Source organism: Hoplias malabaricus, chromosome 3 (genome assembly GCF_029633855.1).
Source record: "Hoplias malabaricus isolate fHopMal1 chromosome 3, fHopMal1.hap1, whole genome shotgun sequence".
NCBI lineage: Eukaryota > Metazoa > Chordata > Actinopteri > Characiformes > Erythrinidae > Hoplias > Hoplias malabaricus.
Window position 1 is genome coordinate 66,399,537 of NC_089802.1, and position 14,200 is coordinate 66,413,736.

Sequence of the window (14,200 nt, forward strand, 5' to 3'; positions counted from 1 at the left end):
TTCATGTGAAGCTGCTCCAGAGTGTCCCAGGTAGTTTCATGCTTCTCTGAGGAGATTAGTGAGGTCAGGTACTGGTGCTGAATGATATGAATGACTAATTCCAGACTGACTCATTCCAAAGGCATTGAATGTTGCTCCTTCGTTCCAAAGAACACATTCTCCAGAAATCCCAGGGCCTGAGGGATTTTATACCCCTCTAGCTGACGTGTGGCATTGGGCGTGGAGCAATGCTTTTCAATAGTAATGATACAAGCTGAGTGTCAGGAATAGGTGTCTGTCTGGATACTTTAGGACGCAGTGCAGTGGCTGCTTGTGTAAGATCTCTCAGGGGGGATCAATGGGTGCAATGATGGCTAAGGTGACTTGTTCAATGGGTAAATTACGAGGTAGCCATGTAGACAACTGTAGAAAATAAGCAGGAAACTTGACATTGTCATGTAATGTTGAAGAGTTTTACTTTTCTGGTCACATCATGTAGCAATACCACTAGTAACCATTAGATGGCAACATAAAGGACAGAGCACACACTGACCAGAACAACACCAACACAAACAAACATGAATGTTTGTTAGGACGTCTGGTCTAATCTGATGTGTTTGTTTGTGTTTGAATGGTGCATTCATACTGGTCTAATGCAGTGTCACACTGCTTTCCATATATTTTGAATGGGAGCTGTTGGCTCCATTACATGCACACTCATGTGAAAGCTTTCCATTTTCAAAATCAACATAACTTCAATTGGATGAACATCTTTTACGGCATAGCAACCAGTTCACTGATTCAAGGTTTCAATTATGTCCTTTATAAACAAGGTTTTTCCTAAAGTCTTTGATAATGGCATCCAGCTCAAGAGACATTTCCTACATCTTTGAAGACGGCGTAGGTCTTTAAGAGCAACCGATGGAGTGTCACAATATTCATCAAACCCCATTTCTCTAACAGAGATCCAGAATCAAGATAACTGTGATGTTAACGATAGCCATACTGATTAGATTGCTAGCTCCTCCTATTATCCCTATAGGAGTGTGCCCTCAATTAAGCAATGCCCTAGTCACTATATAATACACAATATAGTGAGGAATGTAGGGAATAGAGTAGAGGGCCATGTTATATACAACTAAGTCTACACATGGTGAAAGCACATTGGGATGAGCCCTCTGAGAATGAACTGAAGGGTCTGCAGCTTAAAAAAAATGCTTAACCTGAAAGTCTATGAGAGGAGTAAGGGGCAATTCTCCACTATGTTGAAATTGCCCAAAAAAGTGGCGAGACTGCATGGAACAAAACCTAACGCTGAGTGGACTGTGATACTCAGAGGTGAGACAAACTGTGTGGCAGAGCTTGGTAAACACCGTGGTGAAATGGGACAGAAAATGTCCTCCCTTTCCCTTTTGGTGGTGTGTCGCCCTATTGCTCTAATGAAAGAACCGCCCATGACACAGTGTCTCATTTAGACTGGAAATACAATAAACGAAGGCTGGGGAAAATGGTTCACAGCTATAAATAAACCTAAACCTCAAATATATATACAAAAAGTGAGCCAAAATGCATAAAATAAAATCATGATTGTGCTTGCCTCGACAGTGTAAGTGAACATAGCTGTCAAGTACACACTGTCAGTAAGAGCCGCAATACATCAGTCAACTCCATCACTCTCCTAATATCCCTGAGGGAGGAAACGCACACCCACATTCCTTTAGTGACTCACTCGTCTGATTACTAACAAACCCTGGGCTACAATGCAGTGCGGATGCATTAAGACTGATGTTGACTGTGCACTTTGAAATGTGTGCAGAGTATATGCAACATAAGCAAAGGTCAGTTTGGGATGCGAGACATTGAGAGTGACAGTTGTAGTAATTAATTTATTTTAAAGGTCCTCGTGGGCATCCCAGGGCCTAGATCTAATGTATCCAGCTTTACGTCCAAGCTTTACACACACACACACACACACAATACATAAAATGATGATGTGTTTTCTCTGCTCTTGTCATTTGATTACAAAGTGTACAGATGCGCTGATGAACAGCCGAGAAAATCTTAGGCTCAACTGTTTCCCCACAGGCTGTAATGGCTGTCTTCTTCCTGATAATGGCATGAGCAGGCCTATAATCTTCAAACACAGAGTTTCAAATCAATACAAGGCTACTTGTGTGTTCTGACTTATGGTTTTTGCCTGGAGTGGAGAGAGAGACAGAGAGAGAAAGAGAAAGAAAAAGAATGAATATAGAGAGAAGGAATGAATGGTTTGCATAGCATTGGCTCATATGCACCAAACCAAAACATGGATCCTATCAAAGCCATAACAAGCAATGTCATGTATGTTATATACAGTGTTATATTCCTAACGGTTTATTTTATTTAGAAACATACTTATCAAACACTGTATTACAGTAACACTGTGTAATATTATTAACTTAAAAATATCAGCGATGCCTCACTGACCTCCAGGGAGAAGAGAGCCTATGTCGTTCCTACTTGGGACTCAGCACTACAGAATCTGCACTATGTAACTTTTGGAGGAATAGGAGAAATTGTGAATTAAAGCGCTAACAGGCACTAAAATAGATATCTAACACTGACCTGCTTCAAACCCATTGTAATTAGCAGCATACGGGCATCTTCCTGAATGTCATCATTTTTACACATACATGACATACACAGGAAATTAGACCACTAACACAGACTCAGACCTGTAACACACAGCACATCAGAGCCGTAAAACTCACTGCTTTTACACACCTTGCAGATTGTTGTCAATCATAATGAAATGCATACATCAATGACAAATGAGCTGTTTTTAAAATCTCCAAGCTACGGTAGAGATCACTTTTATTTATTTATTTATTTATTTATTTATTTATTTATTTTCCCACTCTGTAGGTTGTGTCTGTACTGAGGCACAGAGCTGTGCTCAGCCCAAAAACAGCAACAACACGTGAATACGCAATGAGCAAACAATGTTGTTGTTGGTTTCCAAAACCGGCAGGGACCATTAAGAGATGGTGTTTTGCCACGTCACCAGCTGCATTTCAGGGCTGAGCTGTGCTCCCAGGGACCAGGTCCCAAAAAGTGTGTAGAGCTGAGCCGAGCCGAGTCGAATAGGTACAATGCAATGGGAAAATGCCATAAATTGAATGTATGTCTATGTATCGGTACAGGCAATAGCAAGATAAACACAAGGCAATAAAAATTGTTTAATTACACATTAAATTCAATAGGAAATAAGAATCAAAAATGAAAACAATAAGGGAGCAAAACAATAAAAAATGGGAATGAAGAATTTTGAATTTACAGTGAGTGTGTAAAAGTGAACATGCAACCAAATTAATACTGGACAGAAGTGTATTGGCTCCTAATGAAAAAACACCACTGGCTACGCTTTAAAAACATCACAGTAAAGAATTAGCATCTGGGCTTGTTTTGAAAGCTGATCCAGCAAACCAAACGAACCAGTGTAAATGAATAACACACTTGAGATATCCACATCACACAACCTGTGGGGGTGTGTATGTTGGGGCTGTCTGGTATTTGCTAGGAACCCTGAGCTGTCTGAGATGTTTTTCCTAGCTGAACTCTGTTACCGGAGGCCCTATGTATGTGCGCGTACCTGTACGTCTGCACGCTGATGAATTTCCGTGCTATGTTTTTGCTGGATTAAATCAGGCATGTCTGGCAGCTCTTTGTCTTGGTGCAGAACTTGGCAATGAAGCAGAAGCTTGACGCTTATCAGCATGTAGTATCAGCACCTCCATATTCAACACGCCTAAACACGCTCCACTACAGTACTACAGCACTCAGCACGACCCCACAATGAGAGATAGCTCCTGCAAGTGTGTGTGTGTATTCATGTATATGGTCTATGGACGGATGAGTCCATTGGGATTGCAGGTCCTCTGGATCCTAAATAAAACACATATAAACCAATATACACACATGCATTTGGATATTTGGGGTTCAGTAAAAGCTTTTTCACACGTATACTCCGAAAAAAGGTACTGTAAACGTGTATTATTGTCACTAAAGGTACACACAGTCCAAATGTACCTTTAATGGTACAAGAGTTGTGATAAAATCCAGTTGTGTTCCCTAAAGGTACATCATATTGTCTTCTCCCGAAGAAGAGCTCAACTGTTTAAATAAAAATAATAATAATAATAATATCCTGGAGATGAAATGGGGCAATCTGAAATCAATGCACCTTTAAAATCTACAATTATAATAGAATAACATACAATTAAGTTACACATACACACACACACACACATATATATATATATATATATATATATGGACATTGACTGTGTATTCATTTGTATTGCTAGAGGGCTACAAAGTCTCACGGCATTGTGCTGTACAGCAATGGAACTCTATTCTTGCACCATCCAATATATTTGGAATGAGTAAAAGTGGTGTTTGTATTCCAGAATTACATATCTATCTAAGAAAATGTGGCTGGATGCTATCAACGTCTCTGTTTCTGCCACTTACATTGTGTTAGTGAGAGAAAATTCAGTAAAGAGAGAGAGAGATAGAGAGAGAGAGAGAGAGAGAGAGAGAATGGAATACAATTATACAGACAATGCAGGTGAAGAGTTTCCTGGTGAACAGCTGAATCAGCACTGTGACCGTACAGCAAATAAGAGGAGACAAAAAGCCTGATTTATGAATTCTGGTGTGCAGGATTAATGTATGTGTTAGGAAAGCAGACAGACCTGAATTCAGCAGAATAGCCGCATGAAAGGAAAAGGTCTTTGTCTCAGACAAATTGACAAACACCTACTTATAGGAAGCCACCATAGACCTAATACAAGGCTGATTATAAAGAAATAGAGCTGTAAAGAAAGCAGTTTAAACTGTTAGTGACACATAAGTACTGCCACTGACTCTCTGCCACTGACATTCAAACTGAATGTTTGAGGACACAGCAATGCAAATTTTTTCTTTACCAATTACCAATACCATTCTAAATATAATAGAAGACATAGATCTTTGGAGATGGCATGTTTTGGGGAGCTACACTATGGTGATAAAAGTTAAATTATACTGTAATCTTAATGACTAGCATTTGTTAGTATTATTTTATATTATATTTACCCAATTTCTCTCCCCACTTCACCTGTAAGCTAGGTTTCGCCAGGTCAAACGCTGTCGGAATCTGGGGGCTGCTTGTCTTAAATATGAGGTTATTTCTCCTCAGTGGAGGTTGTGTGAGCATGTCAGTCTTTCCGATTATTGAACCAGTCAGAATCAGCTTGTACGTTTGTGCAGAATATGAGCAAAATAGTCCATATTAATTCTGCAGTCCTGTTATACTAAATTGTTGGTCTTAATGCTTTCTTTTTCTTCCAATTTGAGAACATAACAAATAACTGATAAGTGATTTCAGCATTGTGTACTTATCCATACAAATACACACTTGCATTTCCACAAAAATCCATAGAACCATTGTCTCACTCTAAATGGTGCTTGACAAAGGCCAGCTGTGAATTGTGATAGCCTTTGGCTTAAAAAAACCTTATTAAACTCCTGATCATACTTTTTCCAATTGATTTTTAGAGGCACAGGAAACTGATCTTAAAGGTTGGAATGGCATAGCAGATACCACTGCATTCCAAACAGCATATTGGGGTTTGATACCCAGCTTGGGCTGTAACACCATGCTATACCAACAGCCTGGTTCCAAGGTGAATTTGCATATTATCACTGTCCAAAGAAACATATGCATCTCCAAAATAATACGTTTATTGTAGAAAAACAAAACACAAAAAACAAACAAACAAACGAAAAAACCCTCCTTAACATTCATTGAAAATCAATGTAAAAAGAGTTTATTCCAAGTATAAATATGGAGCATTTCTATTGGTCCATTCATCATGAAGGAAAACTAATAATAATGGGGAGTGAGGATATATTTGATTAAAGACAATCCCCAGGATGCATACACTAGGGCTGGCCACGAATATTCGGATATTCATTCGTCAGGTAGGTATTCGGTTTATAATTTTGAGATTTGGATATTCGTTTTTTGGATAAATGTGGCGATAAAGGCAACCCTCCACTCAACATGTATTCAGTCTTGTCAACATAGAAGTCTTGAGGGAAGCCTAAAACAGCCTAACCTAGATGCAAAGAAGCATGGCAAAGCTACAGTTCATTTAGCTTTACAGCTCAAAGAAGCTCTGGTAGCACACGAGTTAGTGAACGACTCAGCGAGCGGAGCCATGCTGGAAGCCAAAGTGCAGTTTTAATTTTAACAGCAGGCACTGAGAGCTGATTTTCTGAACAATAGTGCTGGCATTGTCAATGACAACAATATACACCATCCCACTCTCCGAGTATTCGAATACTCGCTGAATATCCTGGCCGAAGCTCTGAAGCCCAAAAATTTGTATTCAGGACAACCCTAGCATACACTGCGTATTAAATAAAGTTTGCCCTTTATGGATGAACCTACTCAGCATAAAAATCCAAAATATATATACTTAAAGATTAAATCCCTATCCCTAAACCCTAAGTTTAACTTCAGAAAGCTAGAAGCAGCAGGTTTTTTCTAGTGTAACATTCTCCAAACAAGAGTTTCCAGCATGGTTTCTATAACTCTTCAGTACAAAACGGAGTTTATGTGGAATCAGCAAATCGGAACGACCAGTGGACAGAAGCTCACCTACGACAACTCTGAGTCATGACATAGGCATGTTACAAATAATTGGGATGTGTGCTAAATTTTGAAGCTCTTTCTGGTGCCAATACTTTGGGCAATCTTTGGGCAAGGCTTCTAATGCTGTTCTAACACATGGTTCAATTTGTAAGGCATCAATCAAATGCTCTGAATATAAATGAGTCCACATTTAAAATCTTTTCTCTCACAGCTACAGCATAACTTTTGCAGATTTGATTCGTTTGGAAAAGTTACTGAACAATACGTCTCATGGTTAATAACTGACCAATAAGCCCAGAGTTGAAATGTAACTGTGCAGATACAGGCTAATTACATCCAGAGTTGGAAGAGAAATATTGGATACATTCCTTCTATTTAAGCTTTTCCCATGCTAAAAATGAGTGTTTTTTTTTCTTTTGCAGGGTAAATCCAGCTCCAGTGCAACCCCCTGCGCTGCAGGCAGTAATTATCTGAGCGCCAGAGCTGCACTTAACGAGAAAAAGCTTAAAAAAGGCACAGAGCGTGACAGCCTGCAGCCACACGGATCTTCAACCAGCTCTGACGAAATCAGTCCTACATCTCTCTCTCTCTCTCTCTCTCTCTCTCTCTCTCTCTCTCACACACACACACACACATTCACACTCATACACGAAAACTGAGAGTGCCAAGAAAACAGATTTTCTGAGGGGAAAACTCTGTATCAGTCGGAGAGGGGATGAAATAATTTCTGTAGGACTTCATCTTTAATCTTTCCACTGAGGAGGAAGAAAGAAAAAAAGGGAAAAAAACACCCCACCCACAGTAAACATAGCAAAACCCATTCCTAGAGATTCACGCTCAGAAACCATAATCAAATAGAGACATCAGCGCCTGCACATGCAGTTCGCAAACCCATCAAAGTGAGACGGAAATCACTGAATACTAAGGGGTGGATGATCTGGGAAAAACACTGCAGTATTTCAATGTTTTATTTGGTGTTTTATTTACATTTCCTGCTTGCAAATGGAATTTTAGAACATGAACATCAGTGAAAATTTGATTACAGAGATTTGTTCATGTAATTGGCAAATGTAACTTTGATATATACATTATATTAATGTTGTGAATCAATAAAAAACATTATTAGTCATGATTAATCACAAGGTAAACAAGGTATTTATTTATTTATTTATGTTTTTTTAGAAGGGAGATAAAACAAATAAATGTGTATGTGTATAAATGCGTGGTATGCACAACAAACCAGTTACAGGAAACTATCCTTTTTACTGCATTATAACATTTCAGAGTAGTTTTCATGCTATTTGATGTAGAATCTCTCAATTTGTTGAGTAAATGTTTCAGGGAGAGCGTTTACATCAAACACAAAGAAGAACACAAGCTTTAATTAAGAAAATTGCAGCGCGCAGCTCACATCTCAGACAATAAAACACCTCCAGAGAAAAGAGAAAAATGTGTGGATTAAGCCAGTCCTGGTAACCTCACTGCACTACACCAAACTGAAAGTCCCTCACACTCCATTAACTTGCCTCTGTAACAAGACTGAAATTATAAGTCACTTTGCATAAGTGCCTCTGCTAAATCACCCTGGTCTTTAATGTATTTAGTTTGCCCTTCATGGATGTATATTTGAGTTTCTCATGCCCACGCAGGCAAATGAGCGTCATATCCCAAACTCTAAACTTAACTTTAAGCTCCAAAACATTAGAAGCAGATCTTCCGTATCAGTTTACAGCATTGTTTCCGTAATTACACACGGTAATTACACACGGTTTGCATGGATTTACAGAAACAGCACCCCAAGTGGACAGGGGCCTATTCAGTGTGCATGAAGTAACTATGAATGGTAACGCAGCTGTGATGGATATCTGGTGTAAATGTAAAACTGCTGTAAACTGAAAATAAGGAGAAATGAATAAATGCCTTGTAGAACTGGTGAAAGAAGATAAAAGGCACAAAGAGCAGAATCATGACATTCAATCATTCATTTCCTTTCCAATGTGGGCAAAGGGGAAAAAAAAAAAAAAGAAATGATCCACCTACAGAAATCCATAGACATTCATGCTTGGAAATTATAATCAGTAATCTGCTCACAGCAGGATCAAACATATGAAAATAAGACATCAATCAGTGAATCCCAAACCACAAATACACCATTTTAATAAACTCAGCCAAGGCCAACACAAAGACAAAATAGAGAGAGAGAGAGAGAGAGAGAGAGAGAGAGAGAGAGAGAGAGAGAGAATGCAAGGCGAGAACGAATAGACAGAGCCCTCAGAATGAAAGTATAGAGTATAGATGCATTCAGACTTCAGCAGGTTTTGTGCGATTAAAAAAAATCTTGGTGTGACAGCAGTTCATTAGAGCAAGTGAAAACTCTGTTAACATAAACTCTGGAGTGGACCGAGTGCCTCAAACGAGGCTGGTGTAGGTTCTGGTGCACACTTGTGCAGTTTGTTTGAAGTATGAATGCAATACAGACCATGAAAACATAGAAGAGTCACTGAGGAATATTTAAAACTGTTTTCACAATAAAAGCACAAATCTTCAGACTGTGGAGAAACCATGGTAACACAAAGCCTCTTGTGGCTTGTACGTGTAGAATATCACAACACATACATAACACTAGACACACGTAAAACCCATGAGCTCAGTTAAGCCTGAATACAGCTTGGTTCAGAGAGTCTGACAGATAATACCGCAGCTACTGTCAACAAATCAAACAGGTATCAAGGTGAAAACAGACATATTTTACGCAAAGATCACTCCCAGGATTCGTGAATTGTGTATGAAAGAGACGTGAATATCTAGCAACCCTGAATCACAAAGCAGCCTTAAAACTTTCAGCACTGGGACAGTACACTCACTAGGGTGGATTCCAAATACCATATTTACATATAGCCAAGAAAATAACATCTAAATATTCATTCATTCATTGTCTTTGGTCATGGTGGCTCCGAAGCCTACCCGGAATCACTGGGCGCAAGATGAGAACACACCCTGGAGGGGGCGCTTGTCCATTGCAAGGCAACACACACTCACACATTCACTCAAACACTCACACCTATGGACACTTCTGAGTCACGAATCCACCTACCAACATGTGTTTTTGAACCATGTGAGGAAACCGGAGCACCTGGAGGAAACCCATGCGGACACGGGGAGAACACACCTCACAGAGAGTCAACCAGAGCAGAGTTTGAACCCACAAAACCAGGATCCTGGATCTTTAAATTGAGATCTTTACTGTACTATGGCAAGTTGAGATGAAGGCTATGGTTGTCCTTTGATGACCAACAATAAGGTCACTGTCTTTGATGCTATGCAAGAAACGCTATTACAGATCGCCCTCTTGTGGAGAACTTTCAGCCTATTAAACATCAGGGAGTGCGTGAGCGTGCGAGTTAGTCCAGAACCATGAGGCTATTTAATTAAAAATATTTTTAAAGATACATGTCAGGTTCCTTTTTTTACATAGTGTGTTACTGACATCCAGCAGAAAGAGAGTAAAGTGTGTGTTACCTTCCAGCACGGTGAGTTTGGCACTGGTATTGATTTCTCCCACACTGTTGGTGGCTGTACACTCATAAATGGCCTCGTCTCTGTGTGTCCTCAATGGCTGGATCCTCAACACCGAACCCGAGCCGTCATCAAACTCAATCACCTGTCACATACACACACAAATACACAAAATATCAGACATCAAACAAGTGTCCCTGAATTTCCTATGCATCTTTATATACACGCCTTACTATCAAAGAAACTGAGCTCATATGCACACACACACATACACACGTTTACTGAATCATCCAACGCACACACATCCCTATCTTTGATCACACTAGTTAGCAACACACTTCACAGCATGCAACACACACACACACACACACACACACACACACACAAACCAGTTTGATCCCACACCAGAGGGGTGATGTCTAAGCTGCATCTCCTGCTACTCCTCATTTGGTGTTATCACACAAGAGAGCACAACACCACTGGGGATTGAACCCAACATCAGAGAGTTCACACACCTATACACACACATGCTTAGATGTGTCTGACATAAACCATATCATTACATCTGACCTGTGAGTAAACATAAGTTTGGTTAATGTTTAATGCGTTTAAAAACTCCAGGCTTACAACAGCGGCCACCTTACATAGGGGTTCACTCCAGTGGCCTGTGTGATCAACCGTATAAAAAGGTTACGCTAGGTCATCAGAGTCTGTTATGATTATGATACACTATATTGCCAAAAGTATTCATTTGGTGCCCTTCACATATATGTGAATTTGAGTGACATCCCATTGTTAATCCATAAGGTTAAATACGATGACAGCCCACCCTTTGAAGCTATAACAGTTTCAAATCTTTTGGGAAGGCTTTCCACAAGGTTTAGGGGTGTGTTTATGGGGAATTATTCTTCCAGAAGCACATTTGTGAGGTTAGACACTGACGTTGGACGAGAAGGCCTGGCTTGCAGTTGCCGCTCTAACTCATCCCAAAGTGGTTCTGTCAGGTTGAGGTAAGGACTCTGAGGGTGCAGGCCTGTCAGATTCTTCCATACCAAACTCGCTCATCCACGTCTTTACGGACCTTGCTTTGTGCACTGGGGTGCAGTCATGTTGGAACAGGTAGGGGCCCTCCCCAAACCTCTTCCACAAAGCTGGGAGCATGAAATTGTCCAAGATTTCTTGCTATGATGAAGCATTAAGAGTTTCTTTTCACTGAAACTAAGGGCCTGAGCCGAACTCCGGAAAAACAACCCTGCACCATAATACACTTGGCACAATGCACTCAGACAAGCACAGTTTTCCTGGCAACCACCAAACCCAGACTCGTCCATCGGACTGCCAGACGGAGAAACATGTATCCACTGCTATATAGTGCAGTGGTAGTCATGCTTTACCCCCTGGTATCCGATGCTTTGCACTGTGCTTGGGGATATAAAGTTTAGATGCAACTGTTCGGCCTTGGAAACCCATTTCATGAAGCTCTCACTGTTCTTGAAAAAATCTCTGTGCACTATGCACCTCAGCATACGCTGACTCTGATTTAACCACTTCATGGCTGAGTTTCTGTTGTTCCTAATTGCTTCCACTTTGATATAAAAACCATTGACAGTTGACTCTGGAATATTGTGTAGGGATGAAATTTCATGACTGGATTTTGCACTGGTGGCGGTGACCCTTTGTTTCACAAATGTATGTAGAAGCAGTCTGCACGCCTAGGTGATTGGTTGTATACACCTGTGGCCATGGATGTGAGTGGAACACCTAAATTCAGTGATTTGATGAGTGAGTGAATACGTTTGGAATAACTTTGAATGTTCCCCAATGCGATATAGTGTTCCATTTGGCAGGAGTTCCTAATCAAGTGGCCATTGAAAGGAAACACAAAGTGGTGGGGATGGGAGTGGTTTTTATGGGCACACACACACACACACACCCCTACCTCAAAGCGCTGGGAGCTAACTTTCTTCCCCTTTTTCATCCAGGTGATGCGAGGTTTTGGCTCTCCGATAGCCTGGCACACGAATGATGCCACACCACCAGAGATCCCTGTCTGATCTTCAGGAGACTTGATGAAACTGGGCATGCCTGGAGAGAGAGAGAGAGAGAGAGAGAGAGAGAGAGAGAGAGAGAGAAAGATTATTAAATAATAAATATTATTAAAATGATTATTTAAAAAATAAATAAATAAAATAAAAATCCACACCAATCCACCTTAACATTATGACCATTTCCTTGTTTCTACACTCACTCTCTATTCTCTGAGTTCCACTGACCACACAGGAGCACTTTGCAGTTTTATAAATGCATACTGTAGTCCATCTGTTGCTCTGTATACTTTATTTTCCCCCATTCACCCTGTTCTACAATGGTCAGGACCCTGCAGGATGATCTGGTTGGTAGATCATTCTCAGTGCTGCAGTGACACTGACGTGGTGGTGGTGGTGTGTTAGTTTGTGTTGTGCTGGTACGAGTGGATCAGACACAGCAGTGCTGCTGGAGTTTTTACACCCCTCAGTCTCACTGCTGGACTGAGAATAGCCCACCAACCAAAAATATCAAGCCAACAGCTTCCTGTGGGCAGTGACTTGACTTGTGTCCACTGATGAAGCACTGGAGGATGTCCGACACAGACAGTGCAGCAACAAATCAGCTACTGTCTCTGATCTTACAGTACATCTACAAGTGGACACAGTGTTTAGAAACTCAAGCATCACTGCTGTGTCTGATCCACTCATATCAGCACAACACACACTGCAGCACTGATGGACTACTGTCTGTAATTGTAGAACTACAAAGTGTAACTCTATAATTAATTAATTTGATTGTTATGTGAAAATTGTCTGCTTTAAAACAAGTAAAATCATTCATTCATTCATTATCTGTAAACGCTTATCCAATTCAGGGTTGCGGTGGGTCCAGAGCCTACCTGGAATCATTGGGTGCAAGGCGAGAATACACCCTGGAGGGGGCGCCAGTCCTTCACAGGGCAGCACACACACACACACACACACACACACACACACACACACACTCACTCACACCTACGGACACTTTTGAGTCGCCAATCCACCTACCAACATGTGTTTTTGGACAGTGGGAGGAAACAGGAGCACCCGGAGGAAACCCACACGGACACAGGGAGAACACACCAACTCCTCACAGACAGTCACCCGGAGCAGTAATCGAACCCACAACCTCCAGGTCCCTGGAGCTGTGTGACTGCGACACTACCTGCTGCACCACCGTGCCGCCCTCAAGTAAAATCAGTTTAAACACATTTTTTTGCCATTGAAAATGACTCTTTCCTAATATATGTACATGTCTGTATAAGCACCCCACTTTTTCACTGCAGGAATGTTTTACTGCAGTGATATGCCTAATTTCAATTTCAAAAGAAGGCAAGAGTCCCCAAACCATAGGCAGTGTATATTAAAATGAAAGTCGCAGAGAAACATAAGACATTCTCCACCACTGTTCCACTGATTAATGACGCTTTACTTCTGCATCACAGACACATGAGGGACGTTAATGCCTGGACGCTGCTGGACATGTCCAGTTAGGTGAGTAATGGGCAGATAAGGGCAAACACTCTGAGGTCTGTGAGTCCTGTTCACCTGGGAGAGCAGCAGCTATCAAAAGCATGATTAAATGCTGCGCAATATTATGAAAGAGCTATGGCAACCCAAACAAAGTCCTGAAAGCACAGCGGAACAGCAGGATGACATGTAATTAAAGATTCCAACCATATACACAACCACAGAGAGGAACAAACACATCACACACACACACGCACACTAGTGTTTACCACCCTGTTGAAATACAAATACATAACACAAACCTGCTGCCTCAGGGGATAGTTTTTGTTGTGTGTGTGTGTGTGTGTGAGTTAGACAGAGATAAAAAGAGAGATTGAGAGAACTAACATCTCTCACACACACTGTTCTCCTCCTCACATTGTTGGAGGCAGCCACAGCCTTAAAAGGTTAAAGAAACAGACTTTGGACCAGTAAGTTGCTAGGTTGG

The 14,200-nt window shown here is 40.9% G+C and overlaps 1 protein-coding gene across 3 annotated transcripts in view; it reads right to left on the minus strand.

The window, feature by feature from the left end:
• The window catches only part of ptprfa (protein tyrosine phosphatase receptor type Fa), a 490,757-nt gene that overhangs the window by 197,853 nt on the left and 278,704 nt on the right, over nt 1-14,200 (minus strand). For all 3 annotated transcript variants that reach the window (XM_066666356.1, XM_066666355.1, XM_066666354.1), the window contains exons 6-7: nt 12,117-12,262; nt 10,181-10,322 (exon numbers count right to left, since the gene is read on the minus strand). In XM_066666356.1, coding sequence (XP_066522453.1) covers nt 10,181-10,322; nt 12,117-12,262 — 288 coding nt within the window. The remainder of the gene's footprint in view (nt 1-10,180; nt 10,323-12,116; nt 12,263-14,200) is intronic.